Source organism: Leptopilina heterotoma, unplaced genomic scaffold, assembly GCF_015476425.1.
Source record: "Leptopilina heterotoma isolate Lh14 unplaced genomic scaffold, ASM1547642v1 Lhet_6, whole genome shotgun sequence".
NCBI classification, from domain to species: domain Eukaryota; kingdom Metazoa; phylum Arthropoda; class Insecta; order Hymenoptera; family Figitidae; genus Leptopilina; species Leptopilina heterotoma.
In genome coordinates, this window is record NW_025111137.1 from 568,877 (window position 1) to 593,509 (window position 24,633).

At 27.2% G+C, this 24,633-nt stretch overlaps 1 protein-coding gene across 1 annotated transcript in view; it reads left to right on the plus strand.

Moving 5' to 3' along the window:
* The window catches only part of LOC122509114 (pyrokinin-1 receptor-like), a 38,421-nt gene that overhangs the window by 12,085 nt on the left and 1,703 nt on the right, over nt 1–24,633 (plus strand). Inside the window, exons 3-4 of the mRNA XM_043622911.1 lie at nt 22,115–22,329; nt 23,022–23,445. Coding sequence (XP_043478846.1) covers nt 22,115–22,329; nt 23,022–23,445 — 639 coding nt within the window. The remainder of the gene's footprint in view (nt 1–22,114; nt 22,330–23,021; nt 23,446–24,633) is intronic.

Consider the following 24,633-nt stretch of genomic DNA (forward strand, 5'->3'; position numbering starts at 1 on the left):
AGTTTATATACTTTCACCGCCAGGTGTCGAGAGCGACTTCTCCCCCTGTTAACATGATTTTTGAACACTATATAACTGAGAGTTTACAGCTCAGAAGAAGTGTTTCAAATTATCGAATTTTTTTTCTTACTGATGATTTGAAATGCTAATACAATTTATTATTTAATTTTTAATTAAATAATTTTAAAAGCTTTGAAAATTCTCACAATAGATCCCTAATGTAATCACATATCAAATCTTTTGTGAAAACCTATGTGAAATAGGAACGTAATAATAATAATAATATATAATAATATATAATATACAGTCGAACCTGGATAAGTGGTCCCTTGATAAGTGGGAATCCTCTTTAAGTGAAACTTTCTTTGCAGTCCCTGCACAATTAATTTGACCTTAAATGACCTGGATAAGTGGAATACCTCTTCAAGTGGAACAAGAACTTTGGTCCCTTGAGGTACCACTTATCCAGGTTCGACTGTATAATATATAATATTATCCTTTATGGAATCCTATATGTGTTCTCACATAGGAATCCATGTGGATTTTTATGTAGACACACAAACTTAAATTCCCACATGAATTCCTACTCCAAATCGTGTCCCAAATATGCATGTGCTTTAACATGGGATCCCATGTGGATTCTTACGTGGGACCTGGGATTTTATACAGGTTTTTGTATAAGGACCCACGTAAGATCCTATGTAGGATCCCATGTGGGTGCTTTCAATAGGGATGTAATTTCATTTCTACTTTGAAATTTATTTTTATTTTCACTTTCACTTTGATAGATCTTTACTTTTATTTTCACATTCGTTTTTCACTGTGACTTTAACTTTCAATTTTATTTTCACTTTGACATTTACTTTTTGTCTTTGACTTTCACTCTAAAAGTCAAAGTGAAGGTCTAAGCAAACGTCAAAGTCAAAGTTTATGTCAAAATGAAAGTTAAAGTAAACTAAATTTAAGGCTGAAGTGAATATTAAAGTCTAAGTAAAAGTTGAAGTCAAAATGAAAGCTAAAGTAAACCAAAGTGAAGGCTAAAGTAAATGTTAAAGTTTAATTAAAAATCAAAGTCAAAGTGAATGTCAAAGTGAATTATAAAAGTCAAAGTCTAAGTAAAAATAAAAGTCAGAGTGAAAGTCAAAGTTTATGACAGAGTGAATGTCAAAGTAAAAGTTAAAGTAAATCAAAATGAAGGTTAAAGTAAATGTTAAAGTCAATGTCTAAGTAAAAATCTAACAATAAGTCAAAGGGAAAGTTAAAATAAACCCAATCGAAGGCTAAAGTAAATCTTAAAGTCAAAGTCTAAGTAAAAATGAAAGTTAAAATGAAAGTCAAAGTGAAGGCCAAATGATGATTTAAATTGTGAAGTTATTTTTAATTATACTAACTCTCTTAGCTGAAACATGATTTGCAGAAGCCTGCAGGTAAAATATTTTTAAAGTATTAGTATCAAGGTTTTTGTGTAGTGTAGACCGGAGCGTAATGGCTAACTTTTCACTCTTTGTTGATTTACTCGGACATTTTTGTTTTAATTAAGTGTTTACCTCCTAAAAAAGTTACTAGTATCTCAGCTTTCTTTTAAAAAGACGAACGTCCCTATATTACGCTTACTTTTTTTTCTACAATGAACGTACACTTCGTCGATATCGCAGGTTGCTCTTTATACATAGCCTGTTGCATTAGCCAACACGCCCAATTGGGTACTTGGGGTACTTGGGAAATATTTTGTAATTTTTGTCAATACAGTAAGTGTGAATCAAAAATCTCAAATTGACCCTTAAAAAATGTTTCAAGCTTAAAACGCGATTTTATTTCTTTTTTAAAGTTATTTTAAAAAAATTAGAATTAGAAGATAGGACCAAAAATTGAAATTTAAAAAAGGGTCAGACCAGCCAAACTGTATTAAAGAAATTTCATTGATTTTCTAAAATGTTAAAACTTTTATGAATATATTTTAGTTATAACATTTTAGAAAATCATTAAAAAATTTTTAACTTAGTTGAGCTAGCCTGATGAGAATGTAAAAAATTTGTGCGGTTTTTGAAAGTTTTTTTAAGTGGCCAATCACTGTCGGATTCTTACTTGTTTATCTACTAATTTTTTTAACAAATAAAAATTTATTTTTTATAAACATGATTGTATACTAGTTTTGTAGGAATATTAGGAACACATGGAAGAAATTTTAAAGAAATTTTAATTGTAATTTTTAAACAGTATTTATTGAAAATATTTTCTTAAGTGGCCGACTACTGCCTGGTTTACCCTATATAGGTATTTATTTATTTATTAGTGTTTACGGGCACAAAGCCCTTTTGTACAAAGTACTTAACAATATTAAAACTAATCAACAAGTTAGCATAAAGAAAATGATAAAAGAAAGAATTATGATAAGGTTATTCAATATTTTGGATACTTTTATAGAATTGAAGCAAAGAAAACTAAACTTCTAAACGGATTTGTAAATATTTTGGAATATTATTAATTGGCTTTAAATCTCGATATATATTTTAGGAAATTTCAAAACATTTCGTATTTTTTAAAATATTTAGATTTTCCCGAAAACATTTCGGTTTTTTTAAATTTTGACAAATGTAGAGCCTACACTGAAAAAAAATATTTTTGTTTAAAGAAGATTTCTCTTATTTCAATGCATATTTTCCTCTTGTGTATGGCTCAAAAACGTCCTCTTATTTTAAGAGGATTATTCTCTACTTAAGAGTAATTCCTCTTAAAAGTAGAGGAATAGTCTCCAATGAAGAGTAATATTCTTAATTCAAGAATTGGGTTAAAATCTTATAGAATTGAAGCAAAGAAAACTAAACTTCTAAACGGATTTGTAAAATATTTTGGAATATTCCGTAAGTGAGGCTAAATTCGCTCAATTTTTCAATTATTTTTTAAATAACTTCGGGAAACGATGAAAATAAACATTGGCACTGAAAATATATAATCTTTAACCCTTTATCTTTCCTATTACTGCATAAAGAAATTAAAATATGTTGCAGAAAATTATTTATAAGCCGTTTTTTTGTGAGCGACTTTACCTTTAAATGATGGGTAAATTCGCTCACCATTATTATTCTGGCAAAATATATTATAATCTGCAAAAATGAAACTAAATATTCTTTAGAATCAATAAAGAAAAAAATTAAGAACAATATACAAAGTTATTGAAATAAATATTTAATATTGTTTTATCAATAAGTAATTAGATTCAATCATTCAATCAAACGTTCTCATAACCATAAAAAACAAGGTTAAGTTTGACAGTTTAGTGCTTAAACCGTTTTAAATCGTTTAATTTTTAGTTATAAGAGTACTATTATTTAAAAAAATCGAATTATAAATTAAAGAAATTAACATACTTAAAATATCCAGGCCCAAACATCTTTTTTGTAGACTTATTTCCTGAGCGAATTTATACAACAAATTTGAATTTTTTTTTTTAAATTGATTTTTTGCAGAATCTGTTTATTGCTTTAATTTTTGTGCTTTATGAAAATCATGTTGGAGATACAGGAAATGTAACGTTCAGAAGTATTCAACTTAAAAATTTTGAAGTAAAGCTTTATTCCCTACTTTTTCATACTACTTGTTCAATATGAAAATTATTCACTTGTGTTTTAAATATAATTTCTACTGAAAGTTACCAATGAATTTGCTGCAAATAAATTTTAAATTAAAGTTTACCATTTATATTAACCAAAACAATTGTAAATCTTAAATATTTCTGTCTAAAAAGTATGTTAATCGAATTTTAAAAAATAGTCATCGGTTGAGCGAATTTAGCCTCACTTACGGTTATTAATTGGTTTAAAATCACGATAATATATTTCAGGAAATTTCAATACATTTAGTATTTTTGGAAATAATTGGATTTTTTTTTTTAAAATTGGATTTTTTGACAGTTAGACAAACGTATAGACTAAACTTCTTAACGGATTTGTTAACAGAATGTGACTGTTAGACATTCAGTGGTAATTTTTTCGACCCCATTTCTTTTTAAATATTTAATAAATTGAGCTGAAATTTTGTAAGAAAGTCTAAAATATAATAAAGAAGGGCAGTAATGTGCAAAAGTTTTAATAATTAAAAAATAAATTATAATAAAACACTTTGAAATCGGTAAAGACGAGAAATTGATTAGAAGTGACCGTGACAACTGATAATTTTAAAGTGATTTGTAATACTTGATTTTAAAAATATAAAAACTTTTGCATTTTTATTGTATTTTAGAATTTTGTACAAAATTTCAGCTCAATGTATTAAATATTTGAAGATAAAAGTAGTTAAAAAAATTATTATTGAGAGCCTAACAATCACATGCTGTTAAATACTCTAGAATTTAATAAATTAGGTTAAAATCCCGATATATGTTCCAGGAAATTCCAATACATTAAGTATTTTTTTAAATATTTGAATTTTTTCTAAAAAATTGGATTTTTGGACATTTAGACAAACGTAGAGCCTGAAGTACTAAACAGTTTCATAAAATACCCTAACATTTTATTAATGATGCAAAAAGTATTTTGATCCCAATAAAAACATCTATCATGTAAAAAGTTCCGCCAAGTAAAAGTTTTTGCAAATGTCCAAACAATTAGTGAAATAAAAGTTTACCAAGTAAAATTTATAACTAAAGTTTTAATTTTTTTAATATTTAATAAGTATATGGAGTGTATAACTCCTTTTTCATTTTAAGCCAAGTACAGTCGGGTCCCCATACTGTTAGATTCCAAACTGTTATGTCCTCAGTAGTGTTATGATTTTGCATAACCTCCAAATTCAGAAGTGTTAGGTGACGTCACGTTACGTCACTAATTTTCAGGGCCGTATTCTTAAGACAAAGGAAAAGGGTGCATATACTTCTAGGCCAAACTTGAGGTGTATATATTTACGTTCCTGAAAGGTGCGCAGTAGACATACTTTGAGCACATAACAGAGCTGAGTCTGGAGGAGTGGGAAATTTCTGAAAATGTAACAGTATGGGGACCCGACTGTATAATAAAGTAAAGATTTCCTTCTTTCTCGTGGCCTAATGGCTTTAAACTTTATTTAAATTACATTAAAATTTTGACGCGTTTCGATGCAGTATTCTGCATCCTCATCAGAAAAAAACGGAACAAAACGTCTGTAAAAAGACAATATAATAGATACACAGATCTAATGACTCACACACAGATACATATGTTTTTGTAAAAATAAACATTATGTGTCTTAACATACGTACCAGACAAAATAAAAGTCAAAAAATAAATAAACATGGAACATTCAACATTAGACGAAAAGATGTACTTATCCATTTCTTAACCAAAAATAGTGCCTGATATCCATGATTTGTTCGTCTATCTTCATAGTATCCTATGTGATCCATCATTGCCTTTCAAATTCATCATTGCCCTTTTTTTTTTTAATATTTAATTTAATTTGTGTATATGTATACATGTGTTAATATTGTTCTTAAAAGATATATACGGTGAGGGTCGGTCGGTCGTACTTCAACTTAATATAATAGAATGGATTGATAGAACACTACTGCGCATGCCTGACATTGACAGAACACTACTGCGCATGCGTAACATTGATAGAACACTACTGCGCATGCGTGACATTGACAGAACACTACTGCGCATGCCTGACATTGATATAACACTACTGCGCATGTGTGATTTGTGAATATGTATACATGTGTTAATATTGTTTTTAAAAGATATACATATATATACTGCTAGGGTCGGTCAGTCGGTCGGTCGTTCTTCAACTTAATATAATAGAGGAAGGATTTTTACATTTACTTTAATAGATTTTTATTTTCAATTTCATATTCAGGTTTGGTAGATTTTTCTATTCATTTTTATTTTCACTTTGATGGATTTTTGTTTTGAATTTAATTTTCACTTTTATTTTCATTTTGATATTCTTTTTCACTTTCACTTCAACTTTTCACTTTGATTCTTTTCTATTCTTCTTTTACTTTGATATATTTTTATTTTCAAATTCATTTTGGTAGATTTTTATATTCACTTTCAGTTTCACTTTAATGGATTTTTTAAAAATTTTATTTTCACCTTCATTTTCATTTTTGATAGATTTTTATTATCAAAATCATTTTCATTTTGGTAGATTTTTATATTCATTTTCACTTTCACATTGATGGATTTTTATTTTCAAATTCATTTTCACTTTCCTTTTTATTCTGATGGATTTTTATTCTCACTTTCATTTTGATAGATTTTTATTTTCACTTGCATTTCAAGTTTTTACTTTGATTGTTTTTTGTTTTTCTTTTACATTGATATATTTTTATTTTCAAATTCATTTTCATTTTGATAGATTTTTATATTCACTTTCATTTTCATGGATTTCTATTTTCAATTTCAATTTCATTTTCATTTCGATGGATTTTTACTGTCACAGTCATTTTCATTTTGATTGTTTTTACATTCTCATCAAAAATAAGAAAGTCTTGGATTTGTGCGATTTTGAGCAATGTCTAATTTTGCTAAATCTTTACGTTTCAGGACCCCCTGATTCCAAAAAAATGGTTTTCAGAAAAGTGTCTGTCCGTCTGTCTGTTTGTCGTCTGTCTGTAGAAAAGTTTGTCGCCACGATAACTCGAATAAATTTTTATGAATCGTCTTGCAATTTGGCACACTTTTTTAGTCCATAAAAATGAAGCCTGAGTTCGTTAGGCAGCTCATTTCGTCAAAAAACAACAAAAATACAAAATTTTGAAATTTTCAAAAAAATATTTTTTTTTCATTTTTTCCTTAAATTTGGTGCAAAAACAAACAACTTTTCCTTTAGACACTTTTCAGTACAACAAAAAAGTTATGTATTTTTTTTTTTTTTTTTATAAGTTTTTGGGTCTTACGCAGCTAAACGGGTCACGAACTTCTAAAAAATTCTCTAGCTAGAAAATCTTCACAGTATCAAATGAAGGCTTAAGCACAATAGAATCTTTAACCGGAACCGTAATCGTGAGCGTAAGAATGTGTTAGGGAAGGATAGTTATATTGTTTATCCTTCTCTAACTCATACTTACGCTTACAGTTATGATTGCGGTTCCGATTAAAGATTCTATTCTGCTTAGGCCTTAAGAACTTGTAGGCACAGAAACTGCTCAGTTAAGGCACGCGTTTATGCGACTGTCGACAGAAAAAAATATATACCAAAAATGTCAAAATCGCCTTCACACCAAGCTATAAAAGTGTTTCTGCAATAGATTAAAGATGCATTTTTTGTCTGATTCAAGCTGCAGTCCCATGGCAGCATTGTAATTGATTTATTTCTCTCCTCCTGCAGTAATTGGTAATTTCTTATATGAAATTTTTTTCTATCCACAAAATTGAAATTAATATATCATTTTAGCTGCAAATCAACACATATTTGATGAGAATGTAAACCTTAAAGTCGTAGTAACTTTAATACAAATAAATATTTTAGCGGCTCAAAAAATATATTTCGTGTCTGATACGTAGTCTCAATTGACTGAGTTTGTACCACAGCGAAATATTTTTTGGCGAGGAATCAGTATATTTTAGCTTAATTGCTTTAAAAGATATTATTAATGGAATTTTTTTTATATATAATAAGAAACAGGAACCAGAATGCAAATAATGTACAACAATTGTAGACGACAGCGAGCGAAGCGAAGGCGAAGCCCGGAGCGCGATGTGTGTAATAATCGTCGGAGCGCGAAGCGCGACGACCAACATTTGCGCGCCCCGAGGCGCGCTGAAACCAGCGAGCCCCCGCGCGAAGCAGATTTTTTATTTTAAAATTACAAATAAAATTCTGTCAAAGCGAATGAAAAGAAAAAACTTAAAATAAAAATATTTCAAATTCATTTTCACTTTCATTTTGACAGATTTTTATTTTCAAATTCATTTTGGTAGATTTTTATATTTACTTTTATTTTCACTTTGATGGATTTTTACTCTCACTTTCATTTTCATTTTGATAGATGTGTATTTTAACTTGTACATTTCAACTTTACATTTTGATTGTTTTTTTATTTTCAATGTGAAAATAAAAATCTATCAAGGCGAATGAAAAGAAATAATTTTAAATTAAAAATATTTCATTTTTATTTTGATAGATTTTTATTTTCACTTTCACTTTAATGAAAAGACAAAATGTTTAATTTTAAATAGTTACCTAATAATAAAAAATTTTTAAATTCATATAAAATTATTGTCCATTTTACAGTTTCGTAACTGATACAAAAAAAGTAATTTCGAGTATAAATTTTACCGATTAACACGTCTGGATGCGAAATATTAACACAGAACGCAACCTTGAAGTAACGATTCGAAATAGAAACATATCCAACATCCCCAAGATGCAATAATCATTTATGTCAGTTAAATTTTCTGATCGACTGATTTCTCTCGAATTGGTATTAAAACCACAACACACACACATTATAGCAGGTGTCTATAAATATACAACCAAATGTGTTATTAATTTTTATTTTCCACTCATCTCCATGTTTCAAAGAATAATTTATCAGTTTATATTTAAAAAACAACTGTTCTGTTCCACAAAAAAAGATATATTTTATATTATAATTTATTCTAGAATTTATTTCCCTACCTTAGTCAACATTATAACATAAAACTTAAAAATAAACGGAATAAAATATACAAAATATTTATAGTAAAGATCTAGTGGAGTTTAAAAAAAATTCAATATATTTGAGAGAAATAAAGCAACAGAAAAAAAGATTAATAATTATTTGACTTATACGTATAATATAGTAGTAGGCAAACAAAAAATAAAGTTTTGCTAGGCAATATATTCTATTGGACATTTCGTAACGTGTTCAAATCGACTAAATCCATGAATAACGCAACAACGTCAGTATTGATTCACTGTGTTGATTTTAGTTTTTTCTTCTTTTTTTCTTTTAACATAAAACTTAATCGACAAGTTGAGGGTCATCGAACTTCCTTGAAAAGTTAATCAATTATGTAACGCACAACATGAGATGTATTATGTGAGTCACTCTTTACATTTTCCGTTTTAATGATAAATCGTCCAAACGCCCGTCCTGCCGGAAGGATGTTCCGAAAAAAAGGCTTTTAAAAAAAGGGAATTCAACTTTTTTTTTCTGGCACTCCTTGGGATTAAAGTAGACGAAAAGACGAAAAAATACATATTTTTGACTTTTTAAAATAATAATTTAAACCATTTTTCAAAGCCTTCAAATTTGCTATGTTTTTAAACAGTGAAAAAAACATTTTTTCGTAAATTTAATGTAAAATCCCCAAAAATCAATATTTTTTAACCGGACAAGTCTCTTTCTCTTCAGAAACGTTCAAAGAATGAAACCTAATTTTTTAATTAAAAAAAAATTCATTTTTAATATTGTTCAGTATATCTGAGTAATACTCAGGCGCGAGTCCCTTCGAAATTGCTCTATAAAATTAATATGGAAGCAGATAAATGTAAAACTAAGTATATCGTTGGAAAGGTAATGAAACAAGCTTTCAAATGATGTAAATATCGAGTCTTTAAATTTATAAACCTGGGCTAGGCAGTCTCTTAAATAAAGCGAAAAGCGTCCTGCCGGCAGGACCGGGCTTCGTCATTCTGTGACGAAAAATTATGTGAATTTTTGGAACATGGAACTTCTTCAAACTACCCAGCCCTTAGTTTTGAACTTACAAGCTCGATATTTATATGCGCTGAAAGCTTGTTTCGTTACCTTTCCAATGATATATATCATTTTTTATTTATCTGAATTCATATTAGTTTTCTTTAGTGATTTCGGAGGGACTCACCTGAGTCTTTTTCGTCCTGCCGGAAGGACGTTGGACGATCTATCATTAATGCATAGAATTTTATTAAGCTGCAAAAAATATGAATCTATTTTTTTTACTTTCAGTTAAAATTTTTTTTTTAATTGCCACTGACTTTGACTTTAACATTTACTCTAACCTTCACTTTGGTTTACTTTAACTTTCACTTTGACTTTCACATTCACCTTCATTTTCACTTTCACATGAAATATTTTATTCAAAGTCAGTAAAAGTAAAATCAGTAAAAAGTAAATCTTAATTAAAGATCAGTCTTCAATTTAGTACTGTCTGCTAAAATGTTAAATCATTTAAAATCCATTGCGTAAATTCAGCATTGTGCGCCTTAAAAATGTTGCATCTTAATTTTAGATGCCTTAAAATAAAATTTCCTTTTTACTGTGGCGAAGCCAAAGCTAAAACCAAAGCTTAAATCTAAAACTAAGAAGTCAAAGACTTAAATCAAAGTCAAAAGACAAAATCGAAAGCCAAACTCAAAGCTCAAATCTAAAACCATATTTCCAAGCCAAAATTAAAATCATAAAATTTTCCTAAATAATTTTATTTCTCTCGCATTTCTAAAATCAATAATATTTATTAACGTTCAAATCAATTTCAAGTTCAATGACTTATGGTTTTGTTGAGACGAAAAGAAATAGTGACAGAAGTCAATTATTTTAAAGGTCCCCACCTATATAACTCTGTAGGGTATATAAAATTCCACTAAAGATTTTGCGAGACATATCAGAGTTCGTAGTTTGATTTTTTATCGATAAAAGAAAGTTTTTTTCACCATTTCTTGTGAGTGTGTGACTGAAGGTTGCATGTCGAGCGATATTACAGAGACTATTTTCGATAAGCGAAGAGAGTCAATGAGAAAAAAAGGACGAACATTATATAGATAAAGCGAGCAGGTCAAGAATATGGAGTGGAAATTCTTGAAAGGGCTTAAAGAAAGTATCAAAATAGTGAATTCTTTTTTTTGACAATCCATTCAAGAGAGACGGTTTAATCGGGAAAAAAAATGTTTTTTGTTTGGGTTATACTGTTTGTTCTTATTCTTATTGCAAAAATTGTAGTGATTTTTTATTGTGGTTGCAATGGCAAATAATTTGTGATTCTTAAAAAGCCGTTTAACCACAGACTCACTGTTGTCTGACTGGTATAGTCCCTTTCAACCATGCGTAGCAGGCAGTTATCCGATCCAGGCCCTCAATTTGACTTTGATTTTTGATTCGATTTTGACTTTGAAATTGAATTTTTTACTTTGACCTCGACTATGACTTTGACTTCGATTTTCACTTAGAATTTGACTTTTATATTTACTTTGGCCTTCACTTTGACTTTCATTTTAACTTTCATTTTTACTTAGACTTTGACTTCAAGATTTACTTTAGCCTTCGATTGGGTTTATTTTAACTTTCCCTTTGACTTATTGTTAGATTTTTACTTAGACATTGACTTTAACATTTACTTTAACCTTCATTTTGATTTACTTTAACTTTTACTTTGACATTCACTCTGTCATAAACTTTGACTTTCACTCTGACTTTTATTTTTACTTAGACTTTGACTTTTATAATTCACTTTGACATTCACTTTGACATTCACTTTGACTTTGATTTTTAATTACACTTTAACATTTACTTTAGCCTTCACTTTGGTTTACTTTAGCTTTCATTTTGACTTTAACTTTTACTTAGACTTTAATATTCACTTCAACCTTAAATTTAGTTTACTTTAACTTTCATTTTGACATAAACTTTTACTTTGACGTTTGCTTAGACCTTCACTTTGACTTTTAGAGTGAAAGTCAAAGACAAAAAGTAAATGTCAAAGTGAAAATAAAATTGAAAGTTAAAGTCACAGTGAAAAACGAATCGAAATTTAAATTCGAAGTCAAAATGTCAATGTCAAAGTGAAAATTGAATCAAAAGTCAAAGTAACTTTGCTATGTTCGAACTACTGTTTAGTAAATTTTATATTCAAATTAACTTTTTTAAAAATAATTAAATAATAAATTTGAATATATGTAATAAAATTTATTCGTTCTATGTAATTTAATTTCTACTTTGACTTATTTTCACTTTCATTTCAACTTTCATCGATTTTTATTTTCACTTTCATTTTCACTTCTATAAATTTTTGTTTTCACATTCATTTTCACTTTGATAGATTTTTATTTCTATTTTTACTTTCAATTTGACGAAGTTGAAAATAAAAATAAAAGTCAATTAAATTTCCGGTAAAAATGAAAATCTATCAAAGTTGAAATTAAGATGAAGTTATTTAATTAAAATTAAATTACAATTGCTGATAGTTTATAGATTTTACTTATAAGTAACAGAAGTCACCTTCCCATCTAGAAAATAATTTTAGTGAAATTGAAAGTTAATGTCAAAGTGAAAATCGAATCGAAAGTCAAAGTCAAGTTAAAAAACTAAACTTGCAATTTTTTTTACCCCTTTTTCGAATGCAATGCCATTAATTTGAAAGTAGAATATTTTTTGTTTTAAAACATACAAAGAAAAGAAAAACTTCGTTTATTAATAAAATTCTATTTTTAAATCTTGATTAAAAAAATATGAGATTTAAAATAAATTTGTTTGTATTTATAAATATTCTTATCAATATTTTTGTTCGTCTTGTAATTTTTCAAATAACTTTCAATATCTTTATTAATAGTCGACCTGTCTTACAATCCACGATCCGTGACTCTGAATTTGTCTTCTCTAATATTTTGATTTATAACCGTTCCCTTCGATTGCTTAATATAAATTCAAGAGTGACGTAACGATTTCAAATTATAGAGCAAAATTTATAATATAATAATATATTGCAGTAAACATATGAATAAAATTTTTTTTTCCTTTATTTATCCAAAATTTGATCAAAGAAACCCTCCGATTTAAAAGCGTATAATAATATTAGAACCCTCGAACAAAAAAAATTTAATATACACCTACGTCCTACGACAATTATTAAACATAAATTCATTCGTAATAAATGAAATAATGAATTCTGAATAATAGAAAAAAGAATAGGGTAGTGGTGAGAGCAGAAAACATATTTTTCTTTCTGTTTTTTAAGACACACCGACTATTTTATTTATTATTCTGGAAATATTTTTACACGGACATAAATTTTTATGGAGCATCCAATTTACATTTGGAAAGGAGGGAGAGAGAAAAAAAGGGACTTTCCTGTAAAGATTATATGGTTCCTGAGGGGAACCCAGAAAACTTAGGGTCTTTGACAACTTCGTCACGGGTTTTGAAAACTTATATCCATCAATTGTCCTATTGTTGAATCGTATAATTAAATATTTTCGCCAATTTTTTTATAAATTTCAATATATGCAAATCTATTTTTTAAAATAAATCCATTTTTATTAATGTATAAATTTATTTTTTATTCAAATCTATTTTTTAAAGGAAAATCTATTTTTTAAACTATTTTTTTAATACGAAGCTATTTATTAACACAAATCTATTTTTTAATATGAAGTTATTTTTTTAGCACAAATATGTATATTTTTTTAAAACAAAAATATTTTTTGGTACAAAATTAGTTTTTTAATACGAACCTATTTTTCAATCAAATCTATTTTTTAATGCAAACCTTTTTTTTAAAAAAATCTATTTTTCAAAACAAATCAATTTTTTTAATATAAATCCGCTTTTTAATACTTTGTCTTAACTTTTAACTTTAAAAGCATTCCTTTTGTTCTCGAAAGTATACCAAGTTTTTAATTTTAGGCAGAATAACAAATAGGTATTAAAAATGTAGTAGCACAAAATTCGAGATAAATCATTTTCTTAATAACTCATAACAACTTGAAAAGTCACTTTCAAATTGAATTTGAAACTTTTACCTCCTGGTTGAAAAATAAGATTCTACTAAAGATTTATTTGTCTATGAAAATATTGTCTATTTTCCCAATGCGTCAACGCTGTGGAATCTTGATACACGTTGCATCAGTTATCGAGTACCAGATTTTAAATTGAGAGAGAAAGATAAAGTTAGAGAGGAGAAAGAGAGAGAGAGAGAGAGAGAGAGAGAGAAAAGGAGAATGAGAGAGTTAAGAAACTAAATTTCTTGAAGATTTCTGTTTAAATGAATTTTATCGATTCCATACACAGTTAACTCAATAAATCACATAATCACTTTACTTGTTGTAAATCACTTCAAAACTTGATTAAACATACGCAGAACTGTTGCATTTGTTAAATCTCAAAATCCTCTATTTCAAAATGTGCAATAACTCTTCTATTATAATTTATTTTTACTTTAACTTAACTACTCCGCATAACTCTTATTTTAAATTATATTTTTTTTTTCATATACATAATGTGCGCGCAAGTAGAGTTGCTGTACTAAATTAGAAATTAAATCAATGGAATATATTCTTCTCTCTGTGAAAAAAAGATAAAAGAAGTTTTTATCTTATTTCCGCTTTAGTAAATCCCCTTTCTTATAAGTGGTCGACGAAATTTAAAGATTTGTCTCTATGCGAAGTTGGATTATAAAAAGAATTTAGAGGATGACTGTGGGCCAATTTCCAAAAAAAAAATGTTACATTTCAGCCAAAGGCAAATGTTGGAGAATAAGGGAATTAATATTTTTTTAAACAGGCGATATTTTTGTTAGATTTGAATTGAAATTGGATTTTTAAAAAGTGGTTATCAAAAAATTGTTTTATTTACATACAGGAGAGAGAAAAAACATGTGGGATTAGAAATTTTTCCTATCCAAACAGCATCAGGATGTACGCAATATGTTCCTTGGACCTTCTAAGGATATTTTTTACTCTCTCACTGATTTTGATTTACAGTTTTTTACCTAAAAAAATTCCGAATGGAATTCCTCGGAAATGATTTTTTGTTCGCATTTTTTAATCAATTTTTTACCGTAATGAATTCGAATTTAATAATTTTTTCTGACTAATTGCGAACCATCGTTTTCGACCTAATATCTCCGAATAGAAACACTCTGGACTGATTTCGAATTACAACTTTTAACCAAAAAAAAATTTCGAATCGAATTATTCCGTACTAACTTTATATTAAGATTTTTGTTTTACAGTTTTTGACATACAAAATTCTAAATCGAATTACTCTCGATTGACATCATACTAGAACTTTAAACCAAACTAAATAGAATCGAATTACTCCGGACTGGCATTTTTTAATAGTTTCGGACATAAAACAGTCCGAATTATTAAGAACTGACTACGGATTAAGGTTTTTAACCGAATTATTATTCAATATGTATAATTATTGAATAATAATTCGGTCAAAAATCAAAAATAATTATTCATGACTAAGTGTAACTAATAACTTTAGAATTGAATAAATCCAAATCGAATTATTGACTACAGATAATGGATTAAAATTTTTGACCGAATCAATTACGAAATAAATTTATCTGGAACCACAACAAATTATAATTTTTGACTAAAAAATCCTAAATCGAATTATTCTGGACGAAATTTGTATTGACATTTTTATCTCAACTATATCCGAATCAGATTTTGAATGAGGATATTTGATTTGAATGATGTCAAAGCAATTGAATTTTGTTTTAGAATTTTTGAACTTAATAAATTCGAATTTAATTCTTTCTGAATAGTTTAGAATTACTATTATTGACCTGTAAAATCCAAATCGAATTATTTTTGATGGATTGTTGTGAGATTTTAGACCAAAAAAAATTCAAATCGGACTTTAAATTAGGATTTTTGATCTTCAATTCAAACTGAATTTCTCCAGAATGACTTTGAATTAAAATTGTTGACTTGAATGATTGTGTATTTCTTTCTGAATGATTTTGAATTACAATTGAGGAGTTGGATTCTAGAACTGGCTCTTCGCTCGGAATGCACGCGATAATATCAGTCGGGTAGCAGTGACAGGCCCAGAGGCGCTCACTGCCACCCGACTGGTATTAGCGCTTACGGTCCGAGCGAAGAGTCGGTTCTAGAATCCAGCTCCTCAATTGTTTGACCTTAATAATACCGAATTGAATATTACTTAACTGATTTTATTTTAAAATTTTTGATCTGAATAAATTCGAATTTAATTCTTCCTAAATAATTTCGAATTACAATTTTTGACCTATAAAATCCGAATCGAATTATTCTGAATGTCATTTTTTGTGAGTTTTTTGCCAAACAAAATTCGAAACAGACTTCAAAATATGGTTTTTTGACCTGAATGGATTCGGATTTAATTCTTACTGACAGAATTTCGAATTAATATTTTTGACCTGAAATTCGATTCGAATTACTCGAGATTGACTTGGAATTACAATTTTTGAACTAAAAATCCAAATCGAATTATTCTGGACGTCATTTGTTGTGAAACTTTTGACCAAACTAAATTCAAATCAGATTTCTAATTTTTTTTAATTTAAAAAAAAATTTTTTTAAGTGATTTCGAATTACAGTTTTTGACCTAAATAATTTCGAATCAAATTTTTCTAACTCTCATTTTGTTTTAGCATTTTTTCCCTGAATAAATTTAAATTTAATTCTTCCTCTCTGATTACGAATTACAATTTTTGACCTAAAAATTCCGAGTCGAATTATTCTGGACGACATCTATTGTGACATAATTTCAAATCGGATTTCGAATAAGGATTAATAATCTGATAATTTAGAATTTAGTTCTTCCAGACTGATTTCGAATTATTATTTTTGACCTGCAATTCAGATGGAATTAAAACAAATTGACTTCGAAGTTGTGTTGTTGACCTGAATGATTTCGAACTGTACAGTTTTTGACATATGAAAAATTCGATTTAGTTCTTCTATACTGATTTTTAATTTTATTGCTATTTTTAACCCGAAAATCTCTGTATTGAATTATAGGGACTGATTTTCTAATAAAATTTTAGTTCCGAATCAAATTATTCCAAGCAGATTTTGAAATAAGATTTTTGACCCAAATAATTCCGAACCGAATTATTCAAAACTTTTCTTGAACTGCAGATAACAAGAATAATAACAAAATTGGTAACAAAAATCTTATTACAAAGTCAGTCTGAAATAATTCTTTTCGGATTTAGTCTGGTCCAAAATTCTAAAACGATGTCATTCTCAAATAATTCAACTTAGATTTAGTGTGGTCCAAAATCCTCCACAAATTCAGTTCAGAATAATTTAATTCAGTATAAAAAATCATAAGTCAGTCCGGAAATGATTTAAAATAATTTAATGTAGCTGTTGTCAATAAATTACTTTTTATTTAACTTCAAAAACTTTATTCCCTACTTTTTATACTCAATTTTTTACAGTGAATTAATTAAGTGGAGAATTATTTAAATATCAAATTATCAAATCATATATTCAAATTCTTTACAATATTTTTATTTTAATTTCAGAAAATATTGAATCAAAATATAAGAAATGCTATTGAGAAAATTTGCTCAAATTCCATTTTTGTGCATTGCATTTAAACTGTTTCGCTTTATTGAAATAATATGGATATGTTGATACAAAGGTCATCAATTAATTTATGCAAATTGGAAAAGATGCTATCTCTTGAAATTCTTTTTCGAAAATATGTTAGTTTACTACATTGAGTCATCCAATTACACTTACTCGATTACTTACAAAAGAAAAAAAAATAATAAAATGAGTGGAGAATGCGAAACGCTTTTAATGATCTTTTGCATCAGTAAAATATTGTTACGCCAGGTATATGTACATTCAAACGTAAAAAAAATGTTGCTTTTTTAATATGTGCATTCTATCAAAAGATAAATTTCGACAAAAACAGTGTGTATTCCCGTGTGACAGTTTGATTGCCCGCAACAATAAATTGTTTGAGAAATATCACAGCTTTAGCTTTTAAATAAATCGTTACCGTCCCTGGGTGAGTCCAATTTGCATTTTTAACCAACTTTCTTATAAAGATAAAGTACCATACTATATTGTTTCCGATTATTGAGAAATGAACCAGAATGAAACAATTTGATTTCGATTTCTAATAGATTCTGCGAATTTTTAATTATTTATAAATTATTTTTTTTGCAAGAAGAAAATTCTAGAATTTTTTTTGTAAAAAAATTCAGAGTCTTTTTTTTGATTTAGAAAAAAAAATGTCAAGGTTTGAAAAAATTTAGAACAAGTGAATTTGGATAATTTGGTAAAAAAACTTAGGGTACTTAATCCTTACAGAATTTATGGACACTTAAAATTTTACGATCTTTTAATTTTGGTAAACGGTATTTGACTCTGAATAAATTCATGTTGAACAGACAGATTTTGTGTTATTTACAATGATTCTAGTGGAAATTAGGGTTCTTTATTCGGAAGGAGAAAGATTGAGAAACTGCTCTAAATTTGGAAAAGTAAATAATAAATTAGAATCTCAGCTGTCTTCTTAGAGACAGTGTGGTTGATGTGGAAAGCGTGCAGAATTTCTCTTTACTTAATTTAGAAATGGTATTGCAAAATTTTTCCCAAAAAAATAATAATATTGTAATTTTTGGAAGAGAAACACCTCTACAAAATCCCTAAAATGAACTTTACCTACTTTGCTGCTTTTTATTTGCTCGAATCAAATTTACTAAGAGAGGTGCGTCCAAGTCCATTATTTTATACGATTATCTTAAGTAATTCTGTTGAATTTCGACCGAATTCTTTCAGAGAAGCATCTACATAAAGCCTCTAGAACGAAATTTAATTACTTTACTACTTTAGATTTTTTAGATTCAAAAATACTATGAGAGGTGCGTCCATTACTTTATACCATTGTCTTAAGTAATTCTGGATTATTTAGTCCAAATTCTCTAAGATGCATTTAAGTAAAGACTCTAGAACGAACTTTACCTAATGTACTCCTTTAGATTTGCTGCATTCAAATTTACTATGATAGGTGCATCCATTACTTTATACCACTGTCTTAATTGATTTTGGAATATGTCGTCCAAATTCTATTAGAGAAGCATCTACATAAAGTCTCAAAAACTAACTTAAACTACACTACTGCTTAAGATTTGATAGATTCAAAAATACTGTGACAGGTGCTTCCATTACATTATACCATTGTCTCAAGTAATTCCGGATTATTTGGGCCAAATTCTGAAAGAGATTATTTAAGTAAACTCTTTAGAACGAAGAATCTACTCTACTGATTTAGATTTGCTAGATTCAAAAATACTACCAGAAGTGCGTCCATTGCTACAAAGTAATGAAAGCACCTGTCATAGTATTTTTTACCACTGTCTTCTTTGATTTTGGATTATTTCGACCAAATTCTGTAAAAGATGCATCTACATAAAGACTCTAGAACGAACTTTACTGCTTTGAATTTACTTGTTTCAAAAATACTATGAGAGGTGGGTACATTGTTTTATTTTTTCCAAAACTATTTTTTGATAATTCTACATTCGAAATAATAAACCATTTTTTTAAACTAATATAATACGTTTACGAATTTCTTCGACCTCATTTAGGATTTTTCTTCTAGTGCTAAAATTTGCTAAAATTCGAACAAATATGAATCGAATGCAGAACATTTTGCTCTCTAAAGTTATTATTTATTTATAAATACGTCCCGAAGATGTGACAGGCTCAAAATTGAACAAAAATAACAAAGAAATCATCAAATACGTGTGTCATTATTATAGAAAAAAAACTTTGGCTCTGCAAACCCAATGTATTTATAAACATGCGCCAAAGGAGAGTTGTTTCGGTAAAATGTATTATATATCTAAAAACAGAATTCTTTTTTCTATAAAAAGATCAATGCATTTGAAAGCACGACCACTCATAACAAATTAAATATGATTTAAAGAAAAAATTTTTTTCTTCACACAAAGGAATTTATTAAGATTAAAAAGTGAGATTCATAGGCATATAAATAAATGGAGAATTGTATTTTTAAAGTGTAGGATTAAAGAAGTAATAATTCAGTTTATATTTCTATCTTCATTTTTTGATCATCATATAATTACGCGATTGTGTGAATTACGAGGCAAATATAATAATTTTTGATATGATGCGCAGTAAATAATTTTTTTTCGACAGAGACAAGTTTTCTCATAAATAGTTGAAAACTTTTTTTTTTTTTTTATTCATTGCCACGAGTCTCAATGTCATGGATGACAAGAAGAATAACTGTACATTTTTTCCCTAAACTTCTGAATTAACAAGTTGAATAAACTTGCAAAAAAAATTTATCTGCTGTGTAAAGTTTGTATAACGTTTGTGGTTAGTATTCATCAATAAAGAAATTTATTCCCTACCTTCTTGAAATTTTGAAACCGTAATTTCTTTAGACAAAAAATCATCTGCCATTTTGGTTCGGACATTTTTGACATTTTTAAATTATTCATAACTTCACACTCTTCAATTAAATTAAAAATTTTTTTGCTCCTCTCCTAGAATTTGATTACAATAAATTTACAAATAATTCGAAATTTGTCTTCATGATAAATACGTCAAATTAAAAAAATTTTTAAATAAATAAAAAAAGTTAAAGTTAAAAAAGTAAATAAATTAAAAAGAGTATTTGGAGAAAAAGGAATGAATTTGATAAATGAGCTCATTTAATGTACTGCTTTTAAACAAAACAGAATTTTATTTCTCAACTTGTTTCTATAGAGGAAAAAAAAATTATTAATTGTACCTATTCAAAAATTTATTCCAGTTTGAGTTTTTATTTTCGTTTAATGTTTTTCTTAAAAAGCAAGAAAGAAACCATTGCTGCCTATAGAAAAGTAAGCAATAAAAGTTCATTTCCTTGGTAAAGCGTAATAAAAGCGACTTCGTAAAGTTAATGAAGGTAAATGTTATCGCTCGACTTAAAGAAGGAGAAAAAAATGCGTCCATTATTTTATTGACTTTTTTAATTATTTATGACATATTTCTTATTTATTAGAGATTATTATTATCATATAATTATCATAATTAATGTCATCAATCATATATCTGCTATTTTTAATTTTTAAAGTTTTACATAGATTAGAATTATAATAGAAAGATTTTAAGCTACATATCAAATTAAAATTTTTCAACTTCAAAAGGAATATATTTTCTTTCTGAAAAAAATATCTTTTTTTACAAAAAAAATTTTTTTTTTCTTAGCTGAGAATTTTTAATTTTGTCTAAGCTGTTGTTGAATTTAATTAATTTATTTTATAATATCAGATATAGTCTAAAAAAGCATAATAATCAGATTTACACTGTTAAAAAAAGGTTTTAAATTAGAGCTGATTTAGGAATTGAAATTAAAACAAATTACGATTTAGTACCAAAATTGGTACCAAATTCGTACCTTTCTTTTTAAAGAAGTACGTAATAAGCAGGTAGCAGGAGAAGCGGCCCCCCACCACGCGGAAATATATCCCCTCCCTTTTACTCTACGTTCGGTGGGGACCGCTTCTCTCAGCCTTTTACTTGCTACCTACTCTTTTATTATTTAAATTAAATGAAATTCAATTGACTGCAATTTAAATAAAGATAAAATTAAAATAGAATTTAATTGAATTAACAACACCTTAAATAAGTTAACATTAAATTAAAATTTACATAAATACAATGCAATTTAGTTATATTAAAATTAAACTGATTACAATTAAATGAAAATTGAATTAAACCAATTACAATTTGAATTTAATTAAATGTAATTAAATTAAATATTATTTAAATTATAATAAATTAAATGTACTTTAAATATAATTAAATTTAAATTATGGCTTTTTAGTAAGCTTTTATAATTTATTTAATTCAAATGAAATTCAAAAATATTTAATAGAGTAGAGGTCGTTAATTCTCTTATTACCTTCCAATTAAATTAAAATTTCCTTTAGTATTAAAAGCAAAAAAACTAATTTTTCTCTCCAACATAAATATTGCATTTTTTTCCATTTAACATTCAATTGCATTTATAAATTTTAATAAAATGATTAAAAAAGCAAAATGAGAAAACTACATTTTCCAAAGAAAATGGAAAGAACTCGAGTAAATTTAATTTAATAGTAATTTCAAAAAGTTTCAAGAAAAAATGAGAGCTCTTATTGAATTATAAATTTTAATACATTCAAAGTAAGATTCCATTCATACTCATTTCTATTAAAAACACATTAATTTTAATAATTTAATATTCAATTCATCAGAATCGTAAATAAAGTTGTAAAAAGAGTATTTTTCGAAATTTCAGTTTTATTAAAATAAGAAATGGAATTAATAACTGAATTTTAACGATATAGAAAAAGGAAGAAACAAACAAAAAGTATCAAAAACCTCTTTTCGGAAGATAGCAATATATTTATAAGTAAAGTTCTCTCTTTTATTTCAGTTGCTGTTGTTGTGGCTTTCTTCATTTGCTGGGCACCATTTCATGCACAGAGACTAATCGCTGTTTATGGAAAGGAAGAAAAAGATCCTCATCCTATGTTAATTACCGTTTATAAAATACTTACCTATACATCGGGAATTTTTTACTATCTATCAACCACCATTAATCCTCTACTTTACAATATTATGTCCAATAAGTTTCGTGAAGCTTTCAAGGTGAGACAATAAAAAAAATATTATTATTGAATGAATGAAGAATGTCATATATATCAAAGCTACAAAGAAATTTCATTTACTATAAGATTTCGAAATTTTCTCTCTTCACGATGAATCGAATTCAACTTTCATATATCAGGGATAAAAAGTTTTGCTCAACGGAAAAAAAAGAGAAAACAAGAGCTTAATATGATTTTTATGAATTATGAACATTTTTTATCACATATAGTACCTAAATTTTTGTTTAACTCTTATTCTGAAGAAAGTTGATTTTTTTGGACAGAAAACTTCGAGAGAGAATTTTAGAAGTTTGTGATTGAGTTTGGAAATTGTGAAAGACAATTTAAAACTAATAATATCTAAAAGTAGGAGAGGTGCACCTGCTTCTAACCGGCAAGTTAACCTCTACTAAACAGCTTTTTAATTTTTTTTTGCAAAAAGCTTTGAGACAGTTTTTGGAGCAAAATTAGAAAAATAAATTATTAAATTAGAAATTATGGAAAGATCTTTAAAAACAATAATAGTAGAGTAGGTGCACCTGTGATTAACTGACGGATTTTTCTCTATTAAAATGTTTTTATTCTGCCGGTTACAAGTAAACAGATAAGAATGAATAAATTAATAATAAATTAAGTAAAACAAATAAATAAAAAAATGAACAAGAAATAAAAGTTAATAATTATTATTTTTAGTCAATGCTGGCAAAACACTGCGGAAATAGACTACAAACTTCAAGTCCTTTGCAACGAACTTACACAAGTCTTTCACGACATCCAAGATCGACCTTTCATCGTGTTGACTCCCGTAAGTCAGGTTCAGTTTTATCCAGCGAGGAAAATCAACAGCAATTATCGAATTTTGATCAACGGAGGAATTCCACAAAATACCAGAGTGGAATTGAGAGAAAAAATTCTCAACTAATTGTAATATCAAAGACAAACGGTAGTCATCCAGAAATTGTGAGAAATGGTTCCAGGGCATCAAATTCAAGTCAAGTCACAGTGATGACAACGATTGGAAAAGGTATCAACGAGGGAAATAATAATTCAGAAACTCTCTTTATCGATGAATCTAGTTTAAGAGTTCATCATCGACCACTGCAAACGGTTACACTAGGTGAGTTATTTCTTTGAAAAATATTCTTATTCTTATTCCATAGAATCGGTTACGTAATTCCATTTTCACTTTCACATTCATTCTTACTTTCATTTTTACTTTTACATTCAATAGATAAATTTTCACTTTAACTTTGACAGTTTATTATTTTCATCTTATTTTCACTTTCACTCTCACTATGACAATTTTTCATTTTCACTTTTATTATCACTTTCTCAGATTTTTATTATCTCTTTTATTTTCTTTTTTCATTTTCACTTTTATTTTCACTTTGACAGATTTTTATTTTTTTTAAACTTTGTTTTCACTTTTTCATTTACTTTGATGAATTTTTATTTTCTATTTCATTTTCACTCTCAAGTTGACAAACTTTTATTTTCAATTTCATTTTTACTTTGTTAGACTTTTTTTTGCTTTCACCCTGATAGATTTTTTAACTTTCAATTCGGTTTAACAGATTAATATCCTATTTTTAGGGGGCCGATTATGAAATTTTATTTTAACTTTCATTTTTGCTTTCACTTTGAGTGTTTTATTTTCACATCTACTTTCACTTTGATGAATTTTTATTATCATTTTCACTTTTACTTTGACAGAATTTTATTTTCATTTTTACTTGACAGAATTTTTATTTCACTTTTGCTTTCATTTTTACTTTGAGGTGTATTTTTATTTACGTTTACTTCCACCGTGATAAATCTTCACTTTCAATTAAATTTTATTTTTATTTTCAAAAAGAAAATGAGTCTAAAAAAATTATCAAGGTGCAAATGGAAATTTCTCAATGTGAAAATGAAAGTACCTAGTAAAAGAAATTCATCAGTCTTAGTAAAAATAAAATTACGTAATTATTATTATATAAAATTCTACCAAAGTGAAAATGAAAATAAAATGAAAAAAGTTATCAAAGTGAAAGTAGAAATGAAAGTAAAAATAAAATTTTATTAAAGAGAAAATCAAAATGAAAATAAAATAAAAAATAATTTGACAAAGTGAAAGTAAAAATGCTAGTAAAAATAAAATTCTATGAAAATAAAAATGAAAGTAAAAATCTACCAAAGTGAAAATGAATATAAAATGAAAAAAAAATTATCAAAGTGAAAGTAGAAATGAAAGTAAAAATAATATTTTAAGTGAAAATAAAAATAAAAAAAAAAAATTTATCAAAGTGAAAGTAGAAATAAAAGT